At 38.8% G+C, this 26,655-nt stretch overlaps 1 protein-coding gene across 3 annotated transcripts in view; it reads right to left on the bottom strand.

Annotated features, from left to right (window-relative positions):
- Window positions 1-26,655, bottom strand: part of TMEM132D (transmembrane protein 132D) — a 176,336-nt gene that overhangs the window by 112,397 nt on the left and 37,284 nt on the right. For 2 of the 3 annotated variants that reach the window (XM_015878476.2, XM_015878479.2), the window contains one exon: window positions 2,610-2,756. The exons of the other annotated variant lie outside the window; for it this stretch is intronic. In XM_015878476.2, the coding sequence (XP_015733962.1) occupies window positions 2,610-2,756 (147 nt within the window). The remainder of the gene's footprint in view (window positions 1-2,609; window positions 2,757-26,655) is intronic. 3 annotated transcript variants of the gene reach the window in all.

Here is a 26,655-nt window from a genome sequence, read left to right as displayed (position 1 = left end):
TTCTATTCACCTAATTAAGGAGATCAAATATCAGTCACCTCCGAAAAGAAGAAGTAAAGGATGATGCATATTGGGGTTCATATTCCCTGATTTGATCATTGCTTAAATTTTCCCCAAGTCATATTTCTGAGCCACTGATTAATTCACATCACACAGTTTTCTATTTGGTTTAACGGTTGCCTACATGGAAATAGAGATGGAAGACAGACAGTCCTCAAAGGAGAACAGAAGAGCTGTACAGATGATACAATTATTAAGCCCATTTAATAACATCATCGGTCAGGATTTTGAGTGTTACAAAATTATTATCATCTGAGAATGAAATCAGAAGAATTGGGAAGAACTTCATAATTGCTTCACCAGTAATCTGGAACACAGTCACAAATCCATAACAAGCAAGGCACTGAGAACTTCAAATCATATTTGACAGATGGGCTTAATTAGTTATTCTCCTACAAACTCATAATATTTGCTGTTAATATTCATTCGAAAACACCCTGCTGGCTGTGATAATATTTATATGTTAATCCTGTTACGATAAGCTTTAGGTGCCAAAACCTCTCCAAATAAAATGACTGATATATTTCAAACTTAGATAAAGAAACACTTGGGCATCCTGGTTAAGTTTGTCACTTGCACATGTGTCTCCTTAGTCTGTGAAATTACACCTGTCACTATAAGTTAGCTTTATCGACATTATCTTCTGATCCATGTAAAATTATTAGAAACACTAAAGCACTGAGTCTCCTGTTAATTACATTGCCACCTCTGCATTCATATGATCAGATCTCTCAGTTTTAAGAATTAGTAAATACTATGTGAATAGTGCTCATAGAATTTGTAAATTAACTAGAGAGGCAAACAATTTGGTAAATGCATCAATATTTAACTGCTATCCATTTGTGCATATTTAGACTCATCAAACATGTCTGGAATTGGGAAAAATTGTTTCCCATAAAATACTGAGCATACTCTCTTTTCCTAAGTAACACTTGATCATTCTTCCTAAAATGAATAGTAAAGCAGGCATGACTAAACTTAATGAGGAAAATATACTAAATTGCAAATATGTTTGATGATAATATTTGTTTTCAAAATACAAAAGCCCACAAAGCTCAATCACTGAATTCACATGAAATAAGTAAAAACAAAAGTTAAATATGAGTTGCATACATATCTATTATCTTGTCTGCTCTTGAATTTCTTTCCAAAACATATAATAACTCACATGTATTTTAATAAACATAAAGCCATGCTTGTATTCAGTACATGAAAATACAAGAAGGGGTCATTTTGAAAGCTTGCTCGTGAATGATGAATATCGAAGGGAAATAAGATGCTAAGCTTCAATTTACCCATGATGTTGCATTATATTTTCCTGATGAGGAAGAGAAATTGGGCAAATGCATTCCATGGACCCAACAAGATAAAGTGTGATGGGAAACTCATTGCTGACATAATTTTTGGTTCTGATGCAATGCCCATTTCAGGCAGTGAAAATATTTGCACTGTCTATATGTAGTCTTGAAGCGGGATTTTAAAGAACGTAACAGGTTGTGCTAAGAAATAGGAAGGCGTGACACTGACACTTGTGTACACCCCTCTAACCAATAAAATTTAGTCAGACATGTGACAACAGATAAATACCAATATTATAACAGAGCAATTGTGTTAAAATTTAGTTTTAATAAGGAGAAAGTGATTTTTATCATAATTATTCCCCTCCTTTTTCACAACATGAAGTTTCCTACTTATTAGATTCAGAGGATTCTTATTTAAAAAGAAAATCATAAATCCATTATAGATACCCCAAAATTGTAAGATTTTGTAAAATGTCAGAAGCAAATCATAGCAACATTGGAATTCCCATGTTGCATGGTAAACTTCCTAACATCAATGCCAAACACAATACATATTGCAGGCAGTCAGATCCTTGTGAACACACACTTGACATACATTTCCAGAAGCAATGAACAAGCAGCAGAAAATGATATAAAAATTGATTCACTAAAGCATTCAGTTGTGACTAGAATAGGAACGTCCACCTGCCAGATAATGGCTGTTTGAGAGCTCAGGGTCCTAGCTAAGCATTTGCATGACGGGAATGGAAAATGGAAAACTTATATCCTTATTCAGTTTAAAATCTCATTTAAATCTCACTGGAGAAGAAAAAAGGAGGGGGGGGGGATGTTTATGCTATGAATATTTTTTAGATTTCCCTTAAAACATTTGGATTTAAAATAAGTAAATAAATACCCAAACAGCCCTATAATTACCCATGGTATAATGCCTGGCAGCAGATCATTTGAAGAGATTAAATAAGTCACAACCAAATGCTGAGATAGGAAGCATATTCTTCTAAACACTGTTTAAAACAGTATTTCCTACTAGCTCTAAAACTTTCTTTGGGTCTTAAGACTGAATAACAATCTCTGTTCAACACATGGCACAGTTCACAATGCTCTACAAAACAAAGATAGCCTCATCTTTTCCAAAAGCATTTCTATCATTCTCTGTCATAAAATTTATTAAAACTATGGCACAATACTTTGAAAAGGGACAAGAAAAGCCATCCGTTATTAAAAGGAAGAATGCTGGAGATGACCTACCTGTTTTCAGAGGCAGCAGACTTTCTCTGGCAAACAATAACAGCTGGTGCATATTTCCCCGTATAATCCACACTCTCTCTGATATCCCACAAGTATGGGTTGCTGGCTCTTATGCTGAAAACATTCACACCTTTCTTCACCTTTGCCCTAGGAGGAACAAGAGTGCAGTTCACCAGCTTGATCTGCTACTTATTGCTTCACTTTCTCCTCACTACCCCACAAAAAAATGCTACAGCTCATCAGAGTTGGACAGGATTACAAGGAAAAAGAGATGAGAGAATTAATTTAGCATTTCACATTTAAAAGGAAATGTTACCATGATAAAAATCTTATTGAACTAATGGTATTTACGACTTCATCTGAATCATGGAGTGGATGCATTCTGCTTTTCTATTATCCAGTCTGGGGACATCACTGAGTGTGTAAACACCTCCTTTGACTGTAAAAGCCATTGTATAGGAGAAAAACATACCATTTGTGCCCTAAAATCAAGTCAGGTTGTTTGTAGGGTTTATAACTGGAGGGAGGAGCTGAGAGTCAGGTCTCAGGGCACAAGCAAAATCCCCCAGCAGCACTCTGCATTACTTCAAGAAGATATTTCTGGTTTTTATTTCTTTTAAAATCCCATTGCCTTTTTGAATACAAGAAATTTCTTCACTGTCCTTCAGTACCAACTGGGTTTAACCCATTCTATCAGTTCTGATTCTGATAAATATCCTTATTTCTCCAAAAGACTCCCAAAGAATCTGCTTCCTATCTCCATGTATGACAAAACATTACAGCAGTGATGGCTGGAATGACCTCTGGTTGGGACAAATTGACATAATGCTTTTGGTTTCAGATACTCAGCAGAGAAGAGGAACCACATGAAATAGCTGTTTCATTTCCTCTTAGCCAATGTTGAGATCCTTAATTCTTTTTCTCCCACTCTTTAACTAAATATCTCAAGGTACCACTGAATTATTCCATGATGTAATGTCAGCCAATTCGCCAAATTAGGAGTTTCAGTTACTGTTAACATCTTGTTTTCAGATATGTTTACAAAGCCACAAAGTCCACTGAGGTCAAACAGCCTCATATATGAGCCGTGAGGAAATGACAATTTAATTGTTTGCTCAAAATCTCATACACAAAATCCATTCACTTTTACAGCAAATTCTCAATTCCAGGGGATAAAACAAAAAGGTATGTGATGTTTTTTGTATGAACTGTTGCTGCCACACAGGGATGCTAATATCAATTGAACAAACACTACCATCTCTGCCTACTCATGAGATCTTTGAAGGACAACATCACATAAATTTGCAGAATAAAAAGCCAAAGTATTTCTTCAACCACCTTGGACAGTAAAGAATGTATTTCATTTCTTCTACCACTAATTCAACAGCGGTAGCTGTAATTTCTTCAGCATACCTGGAAGAATGACAATGTGAAGGCCTGCCAATTTGCGCTCAGGCTGTTTCTATGCTAATGTTACAAAATGTATTTTAAGCAGGTGCAGTTGCTAGACCATGAATGTCCCTCAGGATGAGACACCAACGGTCAAAAAGTGGAAATTGAACAGCATTCCTGGCATCACAGAGAAAGTGAGGGAGATGGGAAAAGGCCAAATGATCTGGATGAAACACATTTCAGCATATGGCTCTGGCTAGTGCCAGTGACCTGTATCTGGCCCCACCTTCCCATTCCACTTCTAGAAAGGAAAACTGCTGGGTGTCAACAAAGATCCATGAGAGAAAAACCAATTCCCACTTCAGGGGAAACGGAGCTGACTCAAATCCTTCCAGTATGAGATGGTTCTGCAGTTCCTACTTCTAGGAGGAACTGCAGAATTTTATTCACCCATTTTATGATGGCAAAAGCACTTGGCAATTACCAAAGGATGACTGAGATGAAATAGGGTTAATAATAACTGAAGGTATGCTATTTGTCAGCAGATAAAATTGAAGATACCTGACATGAAAACACTAAGGCTGTTGTCAGAGCTTGGTTACTGTCTTTCAAATCTGCTTTATTGAATTGTTTGGCTGTCACAGGGCAAGCTGGATCTTCGACCCTTCTACTACTTCTGAGAGTGCTCATGAGGCAGCCTCTTGGTTCAGCCACAGTTCAGTCTGGCAAGATTTCCCAAGTGCCATACACATAAAAGGCTGATGACACAAGTTTCTCATGTATTTGCTCATGGTTAACAGTTATGTACATCTCAGTAAAAGTTTGCTTTAAATACCATGGCTGGGCAGCAGAAAGTAAAGCTGTTGGATTATTTCATATCCACCACTTTACTTCAGGCCAGATTTCACAGTGGCAAAGTGGAGGAAAGAAAAGGCTTACTAAACTTTTCCATTTTTTTCCCCCCATACAATGAGTTTATTCAGCTAAATATATTCATAGCAGTTTCCACAGCTTGTTATTTACCTCTGGAGCAGTGTTCTGAGTTTTGTAAGTAGCTCAGTCCTTACCCCAAATCAATCACAGCAAACAAAGCCCCTGAGAGCTCTCGATTCCTAAAAACCCGTCAGTGTTGGCAGGATGCAAAGCAAGGGAAGGGAGGAAGAAAAAAGAAGAAGGAAGTCCCACAATCAATACATCACACCTGAAATCAAGCAAATACATTCCCTAAGTGCATAAAGATAGCAATTCCCAGTTCTATCTCATGATCCTCAAACCACTGTTTACTCTAGTGATAAAAGAGGCTTCAACTCAGCTGATTTGAACGCAGGCATTGTCCTTTTCCATTTATCAAAGTGTATTTTAGCTTCTCCCACTTTTTGCGGCTTACAACCAGTTAGCATTTAGCTTTCAGCCCATGTCATTACTGCAGGCTGATAATGGCTGTGAAATTGTTACTTAAGTGTTGTATAAAGTGGAACAGCTGGCTGGTGAAAAATAACAGCCTTACAGCACGTGTACTGCTAAGTGCCACGGGATACTGCCGACAAAGTGTCTGGTTTGAAATAGCACAGAGAAGGGAAAGAGAGAGCCAGAACACACAAATTCACCCTCTAGACATGTCAGAGATGAAAGGTTAGGAGCACACAGGAGCTGTGTGCCACAGGCAGAGCTCCCCCTCCTCATTTCAGTCCTGACCGTGTCCTGCATGCAGCACACAAATAACACATATTGCTTCACTCCAAAACAAAGTGAGTGTAAACAGAGTGTAACCCCTAAGCAGCTCTAAATAAAGGTGTTTCAGACCCATGACATTAAATCTAGCTTTCTATTCCTGCAAGCATTCAGGGCAAAGGCCCAAGGGAACTCTTCACGCTGCTTCTGAGAAAGTGAGCTACTTTCCACATTAAAGCAAAGGCAAAAAAAATAAAGAGAGAGAGAGACTGTTAACACTGGTACTACCCCTAGTTATCATCCTATTACCAGTGGTGTCAGGAAGGTGGCAGATAAACTGTTTGCAGAAGGGTATATTTTCAAGACCTCCCCGGCACCAAGCAGACATTGCTGCCACTTTGCGTGCTCCAGATCTGACTCATCACTATGTTTGCTGAAAGTTCTTCAGAAATAACGTGAGGGAGTTTCTATTTATCTTCAGTGCTTTTTACTGCCCAGAGCCTAATCTTGACCCAGCAAAGACCACATGACATCTGCATGCCAATATTTCACCTCCAGAAGCAACCTCCTCCCTTCCCAAGGTCTTAATTTTGCTGAGCAACCTCAGGGTTCTCTATTCTAATTGCAGATATGGAAAAATACGTCTTACGACCCAGTCCTGTAGACTGCTGCCAATCATTCTGGCTTTAGCTGGATCATATATCAAGAGACCTCATACTAACCATCTGAACGCCGAGCTTTTCATTTTAGACCAACCTTGACCCAGCTTATAAAAATGAATATTTGGATACCAGGATATAATATACAGAGTGGCTTCTGCAAGGCTAGAAAGCCTTGCACTTATTTTCCCAACTGACTACTTCATATACAAACCAGTACTGTCAGTTGCTTTCAGAAGATGCCTTAAAGTTTCTTCAGGTTACACTAATAGTTTCACTGATTGAAAATCCACAACAGAAGAGAATCGGGAGTCCCTGAGATACTGATGGAGTGAGAATAATTTATGGAGAGCGATCTAGCACAACATAAGCTATTTAAAGCTGTATAATATACCCACAAACTCTTATTAAGGTCTGTGGTTTTCAGCCCTGTGAGACAGAAACCAGTTATCATTATGCATCACCACGAAAGCAGATTAAAATTAAATCAATCTGTTTATCTACGGGTTTGCAATGCAGCTTTTCCAAAGTATAACATGTTCCCCATCTAATTAACATTTCAGGAGGAAAAACCATTCCACCCAGATACCAAACTACCTTCGTTCAAATGGAGATATTACAAAAGAATAGAGTCCAGGTGGATTTATTTCAATTAGTACAAGGGCACAGGACAGATTTAGGATTCAAAAGTTGAATTTTGCATACCAGGAGTTAAGTGAAAAAGATCTCTCTGTAATACTGTGCTTTTTCATTCACAAGAAAGATGTAATGTCGAATTTTCATGTTCATTTTTATGTTCAAAACAAATACCTACNCGCATCTCTAGGACTTGAGAAAACTGCCCATGGTGTTTATATTTTACATGCATGCTGTTGTAGATATATATACTAATGCAAGCATTGCATACAGATTTAGATTTTATGCCTGTGGCTTTCAAAAAGGAAGTTAATATTAAATTATGCAAAATACACCAGTGTCTGGAGAATTAAAAGGGAAGAGCATTTACAAATCAATTTATAGGAGAAACATATGGTCTGTAGTCTGACCTCTATTTGGTTTATTAAACAGGTCGTGAGAGACCCCAATTCTCAGTAGGAACCAGAACTTCTGATGCTCTGCAGAACTGGAGCTTCCTCTTGTGGAACAAACCCTGAGTCAGAGACCAGGAAGCAAACCTTAGAAGTTGTGTGAGTAATAAGAATAGCACTGTGCCTCCCTAGGGATCCCAGCAGCTGTCATCCTGGGACTCCCAGCACAAAAGAAAAGGTTTTTCATATACTTCATGGGTGTGTAGCAGCCTGGCTGGTGCACCTTTCTGCTGCTTTCACCTTGTGGAATATATGCAATGCCAGATAAGTGGCAAAGAAGCAAGCAGGAAGAAAATAGCAGTGGTGTATCCTGAAATGACATTATAGAAACAGAGGCTACCAAGAGGCAAAATCTCAGTAACAGGCTAGATAAGACACCACTATTACAACTGGCAATATTACTTTGAAGAGTTATTCTGAGGAGGTATTATTGTGCTGATGGACAAGCTGGTGCTCCAGCCTGTAGCCATATATCAATATAAATGATATGATAATGACAGAGATGCTGAAGGAGAGATACCGTCTTAAGGTTCATGGTTTGAGAGGGAGAAGGGAGTCCACACTTTGTTTACCCCAAGCTACTCACCAAATAGAGTACTGTAATGGAGCAGTGATTTACTGTCACCTCTCCAGGCTGTATGGCACTTTTTCCTACAGGAATAGAAAACTGAGAAATAACGAGCAACAATGCTAAACTAAATATTTATGTATTCAAGTATGTGAAGGAAGCTGTTTGTTTACAGAAATGAAAGACGAAGATGAATAGCAATGCCTGCTGATTTAAAGTGGTTGGGAGCCCAACAGACTGCTTCCAACTACAGTTTCCAAAATAAATGCAAAATATGATGTAGAGTCTGAAATGTATCCTTCTAAATTGCCTGTAAAAGGAAAACAATGCAGCGTATTCCCTCCTTTCCTGACCAGGCAACAGTAAAACAGCTAACAGCACTGCCTGTGCTTCAGACAAGTTCTTTAATAAGACTTTGCTTTAAAAAGGGGGTGAAAACTTACCAAATGACTGGGGATTTTGTGCACAGAAAATCGAATGTCATTTACCTTATGTTACAGGTGAAAAAACAGCAGCTAGCAGCTACCCAAAGCAAGCAAGGGGAGCTGACTGTGAGCAATCCCCAGAGAGCCATCCAGAGCACAAGGTGCGCATAATGAGGGATTATCCAGCTACCCATTGTAGGCTGAGTAAAACCAAGCAAGGAATAACAAAACAATTTTGTATGGACATTTACATGTATGTGTATGCGTCTCTGAATTTGCATACATTTCTATGCTGAGCAGGCATGCAACAAGAGAAGGAGCTCTGGATTCACTTAAATTGGCTGAGAATGTTAGGAGCGCAGTGAATGAAGCGAAGGCTGATGGACCACACAGCATGAGTCTTCCAAAGATGACAGTTGCAGAAATATTCTCTGTATCTACCAAGAATCAATGGGATTACACTGTGACAAGGGATATTTACACATCAAGAAAGCTTTTTATGACTAAGGAGGATGGCAAAGCACTGGAACAAATTGCCTGGTGCTCTTGTGCAGTCTCAGGCATCAGAAGAGGCTGTGCCTGTCAGAGATGCCAGAAGAGTTGCAAGTTGAGCCAGCAGATGGAATAGATTGCTTGATGCTACAGCAGTGTGTATCAATACTTAAGTGGCTCAGGAAAGCTCTGGACTTACTCACAGAGAAAACAGCTCAGATTCAAACCACAGTTGAGGCTCCTGGCAGATTTAGAGCTACAGCAAGCAGGTGAAATGCTCATCTCTCTGAAGACATAAGGGCATGCTCTATACAGAGAAGTTACCCTGGGATATTTATCCACATGGGATGGGGAAAGTCTGTTTCTCTGAGTTTACCTGTAAAGCAGAGTCTGATGCAAGACTGTTTTGGTCAGTCTCAGCTCTGAATTTGCCCTTTCATTTCCCGACAGTGACAACTTGAGACTCAGAGCAGTCTTAGTGGAGGATGCAATGCTTGGATGTGGTATCAATTCATCATTTGAAAGCTTATTTCAAAATCTGTAAGCAGGACAGTTCTGAGCTACTTCCAAATCACATCCTAATGCAAAACAAAATGACAGTATCACTGAGTAAGGAATGAGAAGATTACCTCAGTAGTGCTAACGAAGGCCGATCAGCGAAAATGAGTTAGCAACGTTCCCTAGCAACTTCCCACAGCTGCAGACAAAACCATCTTCTGGACATCATATGCGTTGTGAATACAGTTACTTTAAATACAAATTCTCTCATCCATTCCCTGCATGCAGACCCCTCTAGGAGGTACCACAGGAGCAATTTACAGCGAGCTGTACCACAGCATTATCTTGTCCCAGAATTAATAAAAAAGGAGACACATGGATCCATATGAACTGTTTGTCCTTCACTCAATGACATACATGTCAGATGTTCAAAGAACAGCATCAGAGAAGCAAAAGAAAAAGCAGCATATTACAAGCTGCGCTGCAAAAACCCTGAGTCTGCAAAGCCTTTTTTCAAAAACTCGTGGGAGCAATTTTGCTGATTCCTAATGGCATTACTTAAGGTTTATCAATTCAGATCTACAGTAAAGAAAATGTAAACTAATGTATAATTAAAGGGCTCCAATTCTTTAACAGAGAAATAGTCTGTGTTGCTTCAAAGCGTTGCTATCAGCATTAAATGGATATTCACTAAGCAAATCAAATAGTGATTTTTGTTACATGCATAAAATCTGGGGCTGTATGCTATACATCCATGCTGACACATTTAACCTCTTCTGTGTCATCTGCACGAGTGGCTCCCAAAACAACATTTGCTAAATAATAGCAAGGAGTTCTGCTGCAGGCAAACCCTAACATCACAGCACAGCCGCTGATGCAGAAGAGAGTTCAATTAATACAATAATGACACTCTTCAAAATTATTCTGTCCTTAACATAGGGTACACACAGTACTGCCTGTGTACAGTTGCAGCAGTGAACCCCGGTGCATGTCGCAGCACAGTTATGATTCTGATTTTTATGTGGGAAGAATCATAGAGGAGGTCTGGGCTGATCCAAGTAAGCAAAAACAGAGATGACTCGGAATTACACAAAACCCTCCTTGTCAGTTGCTCTCCAAGATAGAGCTATTTTGCAGGAACACAAAAGCAGCTGGTAATCCTCTCCACATGTAAATCCTGAAAAATTAATAATTGCACTTCCTCTCAGCCTCAAATTTCATGCAATTCCATAGACTCATTTATTCTATTTGTGCATTTGAATATAAGAAAGATGAAAAGGAAGCGGAGGCTTTTCCTCACCACATACAATTGTTCAAGTGAACCTACTGTGGAATTGATGGGTAGGAAAACACTACTGACCTCATAGCCACGGTCAAAGCTAATTGCCATAAAGTGAAATATGGAAGCTTAAAATATGGACTGAGTGAAAATTAGAGTGTATACAACATTTTTCTCCTATTTGATGTTAAAGTCAGCATCTAAGTTTACAAAGCTTTAACACACTGTAATTTTTACAGATTTTAGAGGTTGCTTTTCTGAAAAATAAATGTTGTAAGAAGTTTTGGTGAGCCTACATACATATCTTACTTGTTCAAAATTATCAACCATTACCACTCTGCAGGAGCAGTCATCCAAAATGTTAACACCCTAAAGACTGGACAAAAATGGCCAGCAGGCTGTTGTTTCTGAGAGGAAAATGGCTGTATTGCTGGCTACCAGCTGGTGGACTAAATCTGCCTGGCAACGAGCTGTTTCATCATGCAATCAAAACATCAACACAATTGATGAAATGGATGAACAACAAAGTGCTGAGAGAGAGATAGAAGAAAGCTGAATAAATCTGATGCAGAGAGAAAGCCTGCAGAGAAAGGACCTAGGAAAATAATTTCAACCATGAGTTTGTCAGAAATCAAGTTTCTCTCATTCTTTAAATCACGAGAAATGTAAGCTCTAGTTTTAGGAATCCCCACGCTCCTATTAGAAAGTAAGGATTTTATAACAGAGAATAACACTACCATTCAGCATGGGAAACCCATATGGTTGTAGTAAGAAGGAAATTAATAGTCTGCCTGGGGATTAAGGCATCTTTCAGATCCAGTAAAACCCCAATGTATGCTGGCTAAGCCTCGCCTCTGATCAATTAACTTCTGCTCTCCTGCCAAGTGGATTTGCAGAACTCAAACCTGTTTTGGAAGGAGGTCTTAGAGTGATATTGACAGCACTGTGTTCAAAATTAATGTTCAAAAAAAGATCAGAGCAAAGTAGGTGAGGGCAAACAAAGAGACTCAAAGTACGCTCAGGATGCAAACCAAACATTAACACTTACGTGTCAAATCTGATACCAAAAACTAGATGTGACTAAGTATTACCCATTTAAGAAAATACACAAAAAATAAGGATCATTTGGTCAAACAAGATACCAGTAGCAACAGAGATTTGTTCTCATAGTAGGCATTTTGAGACATTCAGTATGTTCTATTCCATGAAACGTACTGTACAAGTCTCACCTACTTCTGTGACCAACTGAAGCACCACAGCCAATTGATGCTAGCAGAATATAATACAATGGTATTTTGACTACTGGGTTAAAATTCACATTAATAAAAAAAAACACAAAGCCTAGTGAGCTAACACAGCAGAGAGATGTTAACCTTGGTCTTGTATTTACTGAAGAGGCTCAGGGACAATAGTCCCATTGATAACAATGTGGCAGTGGAACCACTCTGATTTAAGAAGTACCACATCCCTTGGATCCCAGATACAACACTAGAGATTTCTAGTGCAAGAGCAGAGCTAACCCAGCCTCGCTTCACCTTCACATCAAGGTATTTCCAAGTAATTCGTGAAGAGTCACAGATGTTACTCTCACATTCTTTGATCAATTTTTTTCTCAAATGAGTTTAAGGGAGAGGAAGGGCAGGTATGCTTTCCATAAAGAATGTCTCTCCGGCAATAGCTAGAATTCCTTTGTACATAAGGTGCATACAATGTTATCATTCTAAAAATCACACAATTATACTCCCAAGTACAGAGGTAAATGAATCAGTAAACATTGGTAATGAAAAATTAGGTCTGCAGCTCATTCTACCTCATTGAAATTAGCAGCTCATCAGCTACCTTTCACAGAATCTTTATAGAAAAAGTTCTCTTTGAAGACCTATTTCAAGTCCACAATAAAGGTAGCTCTGTGCGTCACGCTCCACTGCACATTCCTTTGAACAACTGCCTTTGCAGCTTGAGGCACTTTGTAGAGGGACTAATTAAACAATGGCCCCTGCCACTATGGGTCCTGCTGTGAGAGAGCTGATGATGATGTGACACACCTGCTGAAAGCAAAGAGCACAAGCAAGCAAGCCATGACAACAACAAAGAAACCAAAGGGTTGAGGGAGTGTTGTAAGTGTGGCTGGTATTTAAATGTATTCCTTATCACCATGCTATGGCATGGTGAAAGAGATATGAAGGGGAGTCCAAGGGGGCTTATGGTCACACAAGGCCAATATAGGGCTTGGGAAAACAAGGATGTAATTGCATGAGCTCTTATGGAAAGAAGGCAGCAAATCGCATCCTCCTCTTCGTTGCTACTGAGATTCCCTTGGAACTGGCATTTCCAGACATGAGAAATGGAAAGAGAAGCATAATTTATGGTATAAAAAGCCCCTTCTAGTTGACAGACCTGCTGGCTGCCGCTAATAGATTGATGAAAAGACTGTTTTTTCTCTTGACATATTACTTTTGCAAGCAAATACATTGAAATTTATAGTCAGGCATAAATATTTTAGCAATCATCATCACAAAGCTGTCTTATTATTAGGACTATTGTCTATTAGGATTTTATAACACTTATGGCAAAACCTGTAACTCAGCTGTATTTCAATGATGGAAATTTCCTATAGGGTTGCTTTCTTTTTCTAGGAATCACTCTTTGCTTCTGTTGCAAACATTATCAAGAAGTTGCTTGTTGCAGCAAAGCCACTTTGGGAAAAGACAGCATAAAACCACCAGTCACTACATGTAACAAGACCTACCCACTCCCCACTCCATGGGGATGCGGAGTCTGACTGGAGAGGATGTTTCCTGAGCAAAAACACTGGTAGTTCTTCATCTTTATTTGGACATTTCTTGCTCGAGTGTAAGAAACAGATGCTATCAGCCAGAACACACAACCATCGTGGGCACACTGGGTCCCTTGTGGCACATGGCATGAATGCACGCACAGAACAGAGCCGTGCAGGGCATCTTCACTGTAGAGGGAGAACTGTGGGTAACAAAGGGCAAATGTGCCTCAGGTTTTTTCTAAATAAAGAATTTTTTCCTCTTCCATAAATATGTGCCTGGAAGTCAGGGAGTGACTGCTGGGGGAGATTGACTAAAATAGTGCATGCTAGAAACAAAACCCCCAACGATTTAATCTGACAAGGCTTCCTGAAGGCAATTTGAAGACCTTCCCTCTAGGAGACTTTCTGACAGAACTATCACTACATATATACATATATATATATATATATGCACACACTTAATGCAACAGCATTAAATGGCGCACTAATTAACTTTCAGTCCACCTGGTCAAAAACCAAACTCACTCTGAAGACAAGAAAATCCATTAACAGCACCTGGGAGTCAAATGCAAGCAGTGTGCTAAACAAATCCTCTTTGCATTAGCAGGGATGCAATAACTGCGGTACATACAGTTACAATGAATCATCTGATGACAAAGTTTTCCCTTGAAGAGCAAATTTTGAGTGAAATTTGGGAATATTTTTTATGCACTGACTGACAACTGAGCCGTAAACTGTCTTCACATGTGAACTCAAAATTAGGGACTAATGAAGCACAACTACCACTGATAGCAGCATTCCAGAGAAAGACTAACTCACGAAGAAAACAGATGCAATTTATATCTTTGCAAAAAAGCCATTTTCAACCCTGTTTCCTACTTCCACACTTCCAAGGAGTTCTCTGCACCAATTCCATTCCACTTGCAGCATTTCTTATCTTGCGCTATTCTGCTCTTTTCATTTTAGCATTCACTCGATAAAACCATGAGATTTACTCATCATTAAGGAATCTCTCTACCCATTACTCTCTTTCTGGCTTCCTTAGAATACCCTTCAGAAATCCTAGCCATTGTTGTCGACATACACTGGAGCTGTTTCAAAACTGTGCTAGCTAATAAGATAACAGCCCCTGCAAAGCAGTTCTAGCACCAGAAGAATTGAAAAAGGCTTTTACTCAAGAGCACCAAATCGTGCTGCTGACATTACTATCACTAGAAAACTGCCCATTGATTTCATTGGTCACTGAGGATAGCTCAGGTTCACTGCATACAAGTCTATTTTAAGACATAACTAAACCAGCACTGTACTGCAAAGGCGTGTTAAATCACATGGCTTTGCTTAGAAAGATGTGTTTGGAAATCAAGGGGTGTAGTATACATATTTGCTCCTGTTCTGCACAATAAATTATTTATTAAGCCTATTTCTCATTTCAAGATTCCTAGACAGGTAGTTAAAAATACTTGAAATGATTTATTCAAGGTTGGAAACACCTGCAGCATCCATAATGCATCTAAAACAAGCCATGTTGCTTCCAGAACACACATCATTTTCACCAGTAGTTTGAGACGTCTATAAAACTTCTTCAGAAGTTTAATAAATCTTCCCAAACAGATGCGTATAATTGATCTTATAAATTTCCCATGGAAACAGGAGGAACCACTCATTTTTTACACCCTGAGAGGTACTGTGCCTATTAGCTTTCCTAAGGTACTAAAGCTTCTCCAAATTCATTCATCTAAATAATAATTTTACATTTCAACCTGCTTTTACCCAACTACTTTTTTCACCCTCAGCTCACTTGTTAGATGCAACAACCTGTCCCTGTCATTTTCAGGAGTGTTTGCACAGCCTATCTCCACTTTGCAGTCCAGAGAAAAGGATCCGCTCTAATGCTGCTGCCACATCTTTCTTGCCTAAGACCAATGACGATGAGTTCACTATGTGGTTACTAATTACTGCTAATGAAAGAAGTCTAACTTTTTTGACAGTGCAAGGAAGTACATGGTTTCCATACGAGAAGGGGCTCTTAGCGTACACAAAGGAATGTAGAAGAGATGGCATTACTTATATTATGAATATGCAAGTTATAATTTGAAAATGTTTGTCACCTGATTAATTCATCTTCCCAATTACAAACCTATTTTTATATTTTATATCACTAAGCTTGTTACTGCTGACCTTTGGAAGACTTCATTCACGTTGACAAAGTAACTACATGCAGACAGTTCTTTGCTGAGTGAGGTCCTACAAACGCTGGCTCTGACAACTCTAGAAATCCCAACTATGCAGCCTCCATTCTGACACAAACCTTAACCATAATTCAATTTCAAGAGCTTATAAACACAATAGGAATACACCACCATTAGCAGTCAGTAGCATCTAGGCTACAAAGCAATTTAGACGCTGGACAGAATTCCAAAAGCATTATCCATAAGAGAAAGAAGAATTCCACATCCACAATCAAAACAAAACACATTCAGGTGCCAAACCCATGGCATATCCCTTTCCAAGTCCAGCTGCAGCCTATCTGAATGACTTCCATTTGCAAAGTGTGCTTAAGTGACTGGAACAGAAACAGGACTCATTTTCTACCTTGGTACAATGTCATTTTTCTCCTCCTGTGACTGTATTAAGGTTTGAGACAATCAGTTCTTTTGGTTTAATAGCTACAGTTATTACCTGAAAAGCAATGCACAGCAATCCTGACATGTATCTGAAATCAAGTCGTTTTTGTTGGGATTGGAATACATATATCGTCTTCTCTCACTGTTTATATCCAGTGTTTCACCTCATACCAGTTTTCCCCCATAAAGCACAATGATTTAGCAGCTGCTTTCTGAGTTCTGTATGGCAGCTGGCCAGGTTTTAATTTGCCCAATCAGCTGATAAGATATTCTTCAAAGATTAAACCATGATGTGCCAAGAGCCAAAGAGAAGGCTGGCATCTGAACGACTTGTTTCTGCCTCATCTTGTGAAAAATTGATTGCCAATAAAAGGAAAAATAAAATAGTGTACTATAAGTTCTGTGAAACAATTTTCTGTAAATCCCAAACCTTTAAACTGTAATCATTGTGAAGGAAAAGTAATGCATATCTTAAGGATCTCAAATGCTGCTTCCTACACTCAGTCACCAGACAAATCTGAATCTAAATGGCTGTTCTCTTAATGCCCACAGGATACAAATAGCCCAGTTGAGTTTACAGCAGTAATAAAGAACAGACTTTGAGTCTGAGTGTAGACTGATACATACAGCAGAGTGAAAAATAAACACACTAAAGCTGCTACATAATTCTGTCAAACATATGGTTAAGTTATGATTTTATTTAGAAAACAGATTGTAAGAGTGAAGTGATGACAGATGAGGGTATGTTGGTCAGTCATAAATAAGAGTATCCTAATAGGAATTGGGCTTGTTACTGATTATATGCTGCCACGCAGATTTAGTGAGATCTAATCAGTTAGAAAATATGACTTCTTAAATACAGGCTGCAACTCATTTCCAACTTTAGGTTGCTCACTTGAAAATCCACGAACATTACACTGCATGCAACCTTTAAGAGAGTGATCAGGGAGTTACATTTATGGACTCAATTAGGCATCCTAGTTACTTATAAAAGGGCAGGATTACTCCTTTAAGAATGGCTTTCCCAATTCCCAGTGCTCTGCACAGAGATGAGTAAACCAGACATCAGGAAATGCTGGAGGCAATCTTAAGTCCTTTTTCTGACCCAGCTTGCTCTACAGCACTTAGACAGGCATCACTGGCTGCGTCAAAACCAAGATAGCAGGGTGCATTTTCAAGCTCCTATTTCAGGATGCTCCACCTGCACTTGAAATTCTCCTGGGACAAAACCTAGGTATACATGAGCTCCTGTGGCTACTTCTGCAAGGAATTATGAGCAGGAAGGAAAGCACAGCGTGCTTCAGCCAGGATCTCAAGCACCCAGAGAAGCACACTTGATACTGAGATAAGTTTAAGCAAGCTACCTTTGTACTCCAGCTATGCAGGAGAGATGGAAATCTATGCATAAACCTGTAGCTTATACACTCCTTTTACAAGGCAATACAACAATTGCTCATTCTGGCAATGAGCAGTGCTACCATCACTGCTGGAGGCCCTGAACAAATAGCTTGTGTCTGTTGAACTTTATGCTGAAATCAGTGTTATCAAAGCACTGTTTCTTCTGCTTTGAGAGCATCTCCTGCTTAAAGACCTTTTCATATTGTTTATGCCATATCAGGTGAAAAAAATAAACCTGTTGCCTGTCTGTTGCTATTTTTCTAACTCTTTTTATCTTTTACCACTGTTATCAAACGTGATGTTCATCAACTTTGCTAAACTGCTTTTTCTTGGTTTACACGTCCCTTCTTTTGTGTTCAAGCATGGGAGGGTCAGAAACAGAGGGCTGCACCCCCTTTGCATCAACCAGAAATCACAGACTGCTCTTCCAACATTTTTTCCTGTGTGGCACATACAGTACATGAAAAGGATACACATGTTGGACCACAGGTCGATTCAGTGTTACATTTTGGTTACTAACATGGTAAGGTCTTGAAAACAGCAATGTTCCAAGCTGTATTCACTGAGAACTGAAAGTGGCCGAGAATGCTGCATCTATTTGTTCAGTTCCATAGCAAGGGGAAGAGAGGCTGATCAGAAACCTGTCACTGGCCCACAGAAAGATTTCTCAGTGTAGTGTGTACCTGTTACTGAACACAATATGTAGCAGAGCAGAAAAACAACTGATAATTACTAGGCTTAACATGCCCATTAGGTAAAGGATTCTTGAGAGTATGTTCATCAGGCATCACATTGGCATTCTGATGGCAGAAGAGAGAAACTGTATATTAAAGCTATTGGTTCTTTTTGAGAGCAAACAGAACAAAAGTCTATTAAATGAAGACGGAAGAAAAAAAATCCTAGCTATTCCCCATGTATTGTCTGACCTATCTTCAAAACCTGCTGGTGTGCTTAATATATCAAACAGGGAGGCTGGAAGGCATTCTGGTACAGTGAAAGAGGAAAAATAATCAACTCTGCTCTTGACTTGACACTGGGCAATTCAGCCACACATTCCTTTCTTTTTTCAGCTCTCCTGACTTCAAAATTGAGTCAGATTTTTCTAAGTCTATGAAGTTTAAGAGAGCTTGTTGCTATAGTTATGGCTGATTTGAACTAAACCGATTTACAACAACTATTACATGGTTTTGAGTTTTTGGATCAAATGGATAAATAATTATACACAGAAAAAGAAATAACATAAAGTGCATTCTAAGTAGAAAGTGGTGAAGGAGGATGAGATCAGCTTTAAGTAGGCTGCTGTTCTGTGTAAACCTTCCATTTGATTACTATTTATCAAAGCAGCAGCACTTAGTCCCATATTAAAAGTGCCTGAGAACACTCAGTACAAAAGCTTTGGTAACTCACTCCTCTTGAAATTATTGAGCCACTAGAGTCATAATTACACTGTCATAATGAAGAGGAAAAAAAAAAAGCTCTTCTAACAACTACATTCCTGTTGTAAATTGCATTATGAAAGTGGTAATTCCCTCTGAAGTAGGCATTATCATGTCTTACTGCCCATGTCAGTTCATTATGGCACCGTTGCCATCCCAGCGGAGCCTTCACTTAGTAAATGAATGTTTGGGGATGATATTGCCAACTGGGGACTTATTACTTAATTGAATATGGAAACATTTAGGCCATTAGCATACATTTAAAAGTATTTTATTTCACAGATGTTAATTTATCTTGGGGAATGCCCTTCTCTCTACCCATCTCCTCTTTCTCTTAATTCTTCTCTGCAGTTAACTTATTTATTCAGTTAGGCCTTAGACAGCTCATTTGCAACCCTGTGGCAAATGTTTTCCTATTTTAAAACATTTATGGACTGACATTTGGAACCTGTTTTCCAAAAAAAACCAAACAGCCATTATCGTTCCATCTTCCCCCACAGCTGCAAAGAACCGTCACATTTAGTTCATTGAGAAATTAATATATCTCTGAAAATAAAAGAGAAATGGCAGCAGTCAGTCCTTCCAGATGAACATGAGTAAATTCTTCCTCTGCAAGGCACCTGTTGACATTCTCTGGCCTGAAGGTTGAGCACCCTGTCTTCAATCCTCCTTTCTCCTCCCCTCCAGCCCACCTTGCCCCTCACAGTATCTTCCTAGCAATGTTGAATTTAACACTTGCCTAAATGTTTCAGCACTTCTTAAAAAGGGTTTTCTGCTTCTCCAGCACCTGTATTAAAGATTGAAATGATATTGAAGAAGGTGAAGTATCATCACAGGAAGGCATTTAGTCGAAAGGGGCAAAATCTACTAGAATGCATGATACAAAAGAGTCAAGTACAATAACTGCTTTTGCTGAAACTCAGCTGTAAGTTCATATTGTTGCTTCCAGCAGCTTTGATGTTTATTGCTCTTCAATTGTTCCTCCTTTCTCTTTTAGCACATATCTATAGCTCACCTTCCTCCCCCTTCCATTTCAGCAGTGGAAGGCCTATTTAAATGTCTCCCTGAACTACAGCGATAATGCTGAAAATTGACTTTCTGCATCTGGGTTTGAATCCGTCCACAAACAATTGCTTCAGCTGGTGGAGACAGACATTTTTCTTTTAGTTTTTACAGATTGCTCCAACCTACAGACTGGCAAAGCAATTACTGTGTCTGCAAAGGCGAGATCGCAGGCACATTTCTGAAAGGGTATTTTAACATAGAGGTTTTTCTATTTTACATTGGTAACGCAAATCAACATCTATTACCATTTCTGCTTGCAGAGAAAAAATGCTTTAACACATGAACACTAACCGGGGGCAAACACTCCTATCAGTTAAAAAATATATATATAAAACAAAGCAAGAAAGCAAGGAAAAAAAACCCAATGATTTAAAGCCATTTTCAGTATCTGTTAGCTTGAGTAATGCAGACTTGAAGCAAGTAATTCCTCAAATAAGACGACAATCTTTATACACAAACACTTAAAAGTTTGGGTATTAGATTCAAGGATCTGCAAAAAAAAACTTTTTGTAGCTCAGCTTTATAAGGCACATTGAAATCAACCTTACAGTACCATTGAAAAAGGAATAAGGTGGCCTCAATTACAACAGTAGGAAACTAAGATTTCCCTACATTACTTCCACATATTTCCTTGCATCAGATAAATGCACAGTCACATAGATGAGTCACAGAGAACCGTTTAAGTAGCTCCATAATATTTTGCTGGTCAGACCCTTTGACTTCATTGTAATGGAAAACAGCAACTTTCCCAAGCTGAGGATCTCTCCCCAGTACAGCTTGCATGGCACCAAATCCACTGCACTGTCCTTGCGAGAATCTGGGGAGAATTGGCCTTTTGGTTTTGCAGATCATGAGAATGTAATATACATACATTTTTTAAACAGCCAATGGAAACAAAATACTACTTAATTTGGAAACAAGCTCTAAATATGTCAACCTTAATCAAAATTTAGAAAACTAACATTATTCCCACAATAACTCTGCAGACAATGCTATGAAATGCCCATAAATATTACACTAACCCTGTGCTTCAGTAAAGAAGCTTCTAGGATCAGTTTGGGCAACCATACAGAATATCAAAACTCAGTATCTGGCGCTGTTTTTCATATTCTAATGGCAATACCCCATGTGTTGCAAGTCAGTGCAGTTTAGTTTCATTATTTTAAATTGTTACCTACCTAGATCAGACTTGATCTACAATAATGCACGTCTGATTAATTATTTTGCATTATGAATATCTATCATAAGCTATTACTATCGATACTCTTTGTGGGTTGAATAAATCAGCCAGCATGTATGCTGATTTCATAATAGTAGTTCTGCTCTCCTCTATTCTTACACGATTTGAATGCAATGGGATATAAAAGCTGATGAAACAATGTGAGAAGCCAATAATAATTTCAAGTAGATTTCCCCCACCTTCATGAAAATGCCTTCTATTCCTCAATGTGCTTTATTTTAATAAAGTATTTTTGAAAATAGAAAAAAAAATGCTCACCTGGATAGAACAGAGTGCTTTCCTAGCATGTTAAAGAAAGGGGAAGGAAGTTCATTAATCCAAAGATTAACAAGAAGATGTATTTGGCCACTAAGATTAACACAAGCAGAGTAAGCGCCAACAAGAATATATGAAAAGCACGCAGGACGCAGTATCCAGCTCCTAACTTGTCAGTAATTAAACGTGAAGTATGAGAAACTGGAATGGATGTGTTCATCACAACAACCAGACCTGGCAAAGGGATTCTTGACAGACGGCAGGTTGATAAAAGACCTGTATAACTTTGTCACTGGGTGACACCGCACTGCAACTGGGGCACATCAGACCTAGAAAGAAACTCTGAAAGGGGTTATGGATAAGCCTTGCTTTATAAATAGACATCCAAAGATGACAAGAACTCAGCATTGTGAGCCTCTGAACTTCCTTAAAGGTGCATGTTTCCCTGTCCCAGAACAACAACATGAAAGTTTCATTCTCAAGGAAACAGGAGGCAGATGGGCAGTGACCCACTGTGAGGGCTGTCCCTGGCTCCCTCAGAAAAGTCTTTGGTGTGAAATATATAATCCCTGGTCCTGATAAAACAATGGGAAATCCTCACACAGATCAAACAACACTGGGGAGAGCACGCATACAGCAGGACAGAACACGCTGCGTGTTATCTCAAAACACAATGTTTGATACTTCTTTATCTGTATTAACACACCTTAAAGTCAGGCTGCTCCCAGTAAACTGCCCTCACCCAAGCCCTTCTTCCTGTTGGCTTTGCTTTATCCGTCAGCTGGGAATTTAAGTACATCACAGTGACATCTCCCACTATTAGGTGAAAGTGTGATGGATGACAGGAGCAGCACCTGCAAACAAGGCAGCTCACACATTGTCAGTGCCAATCACACTTACCATCTGTCTTCCATTTATCTAGCACAGACCTGACAGCCTTCTTTCATATTGTTTCATTTCTAACCACAAAGGAGACTCTAATATTTTCTCCATTGAGAACTGAGAAGTTCTATGGGAAGAAAATAAAACTCAATGACATTTATTCCAGAAATTTATCTCATATTGCCCCAAATCTCCTCATTCCTAAGGAAAACAAACACACAAACAAACAACAAATATTTGCCTCCTACAAACAATTTAAGCTGAGTTCTGCTGATGTTCTTAGCCTCCCTAAATTAATCAAAGTTATAATGAAAAAAATCCTTATCCCTAACTAAACCTTACAGTGGGTGGAAATGCACTTTTTATACCTCCTAAAAATCAGAGACATCCAACCTCTAACTTTAGACACATAAATTCTAGAAGTTGCTAATCAGATACAGACTTTCTGGCCTGACAAGGTCATACTGCCAAGAGAAACTTCATTTTCCCAGCAGTACCATCTCTTGGTGAAGAGATTACAGCAAAGACTCCCAAAAAGTGACAGGGCAGGGGAAAATGTGCAGCTGAGGGGGCAGGGGCCAATGCTTTCTGTCTTTATCAGGCCAGAAGAGTAGTTGAAAGGGCAGAAGCAGTTGAATATACCATAGAAAAGATTTTCAATACATATACATACATATATGTATATGTATTTAAATTCAAATGCAGATGGGGCAGCTTAAATGACAGAAGAAATCAAAGCTACCAAGGGAAGAGAAAAATGCACATTAGGATTCTTCTCAATCTGGCAGAACATGTACATATTCAGGTTGGGGATACCATCAAATAGCCCTATAAACCTAAGGCATAGAGAAAAGCCCATCTCATTACAGAGTTTTATGTAGCTGGTAACCTTCCTGATCACCACTTATTGCCTGATTGTTTCTACCACTAAAATATGATTTAATTCAGGACTAGGGAAAAAAAGATTTAGCTCAGAACTAGAACAGCATACAAGCAATTTGATAAAATGTCAGTCTTGTTCAAATTTTCTTGCTGTATAAATTGAGTGCTAATGATCTCGGCTCCACCACCCTCATGTATTTATGCAGCCTTTTTCATGTTTGCTGGCTTATTATTGATTGCTAGATAAAATGAAAAAATAGGTGAAGCTCATGCAACCTAAACTCCAGGGGCTTTTTAAGACAGTTTATCCAGATTATTGATGGGCATTGCTTATTCAATACCACAATTTCACACTAGTCACTGCATTCACACAACTATCAACAGAAGGAAGGCATTAAAAAATACCACAGCCAGACAACAAACTCTTTACAAAAAGGGTGCCTGGCTCCTGAGTTTGGTTTATAAATCTAATAGTATCATACACAAAACTTCAGTTCATCTTTTCAAACAGTATCTGTTTTACAAGCTTCAAATATAACCTATTCTTTCATAGGAATAATGGTATTTTATACATTTTATTTCTTTCTTCTGGAAATCCAGTGATAGATTTTGACAGTGAAGCTCAAAACAATATAAGGGTTAGAATGGAATGGACCAGCTTAGTATAAAATAGGACATTTCTTGCTGCCAGTGAAGCTAAACTGGATTTGCTCCAAATGAAAATATTTTCTAATAGCTACTCACTCAGCAGCAGGATCTAAAGAAAATGAAGGCCACAGTGCTACAGACATGGCAGAATACAAGAAATAAAGGCAGGATTCTTTAACTGAATCCCAATTCCATTCTCTTTCGCTTAAGAGTTTATTTTCCTTAGGAAATTTTAGCACTTATCAAGAAAATGCATACATCAAAAGAAAGATGCTATGGAAAGTTAAACAACAGAAGCATTCCAATTCATTGGCAATAGGATATATTACTCTCTCAAATACAAATAGAATTTTGGCCAATAATCAAAACAGTTACTATTGTAGAAGCAAGCAAGCAGATAACTGTTTGTGGTTTGGAATTACAGCTACCCTTTCTATTTCTTGAATATCTCCTAGCCAAAGATCCCAAGTTTTCACTGATATCAGTGAAATATATATCAGAACATACTGCTTCTCTAAGATAAAAATTGCTGATTTCTTATTAGCAAATAAGGAAAAAGTTTAAAAGTTCATGTTTCAAAACTTGTGGCTGAATGTACTTCCATCCTGAATTTCCTGTGGCTGTATCCATGATGTCTGAGGGTTCCCCTTTAATCCAAATCACCATGCAGCAGCATCCCCACCACTGGCACCATCACATCTTCAGCCACAGTTTGAGACTCCTCTGAAAGTTAATTTCAGAGCTCAGCACTTTATTAAAGCACCCAGTGTTTTCTTGTAGGTGACAAAGGACATCAGCCTTCTCTGGCCATCAGCATGTTAAATGATGATAAAACAGTTTCTGTGACAGTGTAGACAGCATGTCCAGAGCTGGTCAGTATCAAGGGACTTTGAGGTTTGCCTTTGATCATTAAGAAAGGGCTGTGGACTCCAGAGCTGCTCTCTTTGGGCTGGGATGTATTAAAACTGACACTACACACAACCCTCCCACCTGGTCACTTATGAAGAACACAACAAACAATTTGCACTCAAAAGAAGGTTAAGTAATAGAATAAAAGGCACAGAATGTTTATTTATTCTATAAGGGCATTTAACACTGCTTCACTGGGAAGATATTGCTCATTGCTCGTATATAGCATGTTTATCTTCAAACACTAGTTTATATTAACCATGGTAAAATGGCTTCAGAGAAGATAAGTGACTTAGCTAAGACCAAAGGGGAAGCAAATGTGTGGATATAAGCTGAGAAATCAGTTTCTCGAGGCTCAGTGATCCAGTATAAGCCCAAAACCTGGGGCTTAGCAGTAATCTATATTTATTCACCATTTTATCTCCTTCCTTCTCTCTCTCCCATCCATGCAATCAAGTTGTATTTTTATTTTCTCTGTTTTATTAAAAACAAAAGCTAGATATTAACCCTTATGCCCCAACTCTTCCACAAAATTAAACAGTCTATCCATCTCACATACACCAATCTAAATATTTTACTGCACAGAAGAGCAGTCTGAGAAGAAAGAAGAGCAAAGGCACCCAACACTAGCTTATATACTTAGTATTTTGCATCTTCCACAATGATCACCTTGGAGATTGTTTCCCATTAGAAGATGGGATAGAGTTTACTCTCAGTATAATTATTTTGAAACAAAGTACAGTTATGTATTTTATTTTTGTTTTACTTGTGGTTGTTTTACATTACTGTTGCTTCCTTTTTGATCTCTACATCCTATATTTTCCATCTGTTCAAGTCACTATTTCCAGTCCAATGGAGCAAAAGCAATGGTAAAAGCATTTTGCCAGCAGCCCTTGGCCTTGCTTTATGAATACAGTTGCCAAGTTTTGCTGCCACTCAGGCTAGGACTCCTAAATGTAAGAGACAGTTTCAAAATAAAGATTAATACTAGTACAATTTTCTCCTAATAGTTATATTATGGGGGAAAACCTTTGCTTTCCTTTATGAGAGAGGTCAGTACTGTAAAAAGACCAAGTAGATGCAGCACTTTCTCACACTACTGATATTTGCAGCATAGGAGCAGCAACCATGAAGACAACCAATACCCATCACCATGTATACACTGTATGCCCAAGCTGTATTGCACTGCAGCTGCAGACAGAGGACACGGCATGGTGCAGTCACTGTCACCAGCCCCACCAGGTTAGAGAAGGGCAAAAAGAAGAGGCAGAGAGATTAACTAACTTGAGTAAAATCACACTGGAAGCTTATGGCATACTGGGTACCAAATCCATGTCTCCTAGAATAAATCTAGTGTCTACATCATATTATAATAGCTGGCAATAACCTGTGTGACCACAGTACAACATGGCTCCACTTCTGATGGAGCTACAGTGACTCATTTATAAGGGCTAAAAGAAATAAATCAGCTCTGCACCCACTATTCATCCACGGTATTGTCAGATACACAACAGTGCCATCACACAGAGCCTCAGACTTGAGAAGACAACTAGGAAATCTCACTTGCATGTAATGCACAACTGCCCTCAGTTTACCATAGTATAGTCTGACAGCCTTTGTTCTTGAACTATTTTGGATATGTTTGTTCTTGGATGATATCAGCAGTTGCACTGAACTTCCCACTAACATCCCAAACCTTGGAAAGTAACCAAGTCAATGTGGCACTTAGAGTGTAACTTCAAATTTATACTCAAAGCAGGTGTTTTTCATTTCCAGACTTGGTCTTTGTATGTCAGTAATGGCATGCTTGAGTTTCTGAAGTATAAAACAGAGACAGGCCTACAACAAGCTGTGGG

The sequence above is a fragment of the Coturnix japonica genome, chromosome 15 (assembly GCF_001577835.2).
Source record: "Coturnix japonica isolate 7356 chromosome 15, Coturnix japonica 2.1, whole genome shotgun sequence".
NCBI classification, from domain to species: Eukaryota; Metazoa; Chordata; class Aves; order Galliformes; family Phasianidae; genus Coturnix; species Coturnix japonica.
Note: the sequence above shows the minus strand (reverse complement) of the source record. Positions and strands in the feature narration are given on the sequence as shown.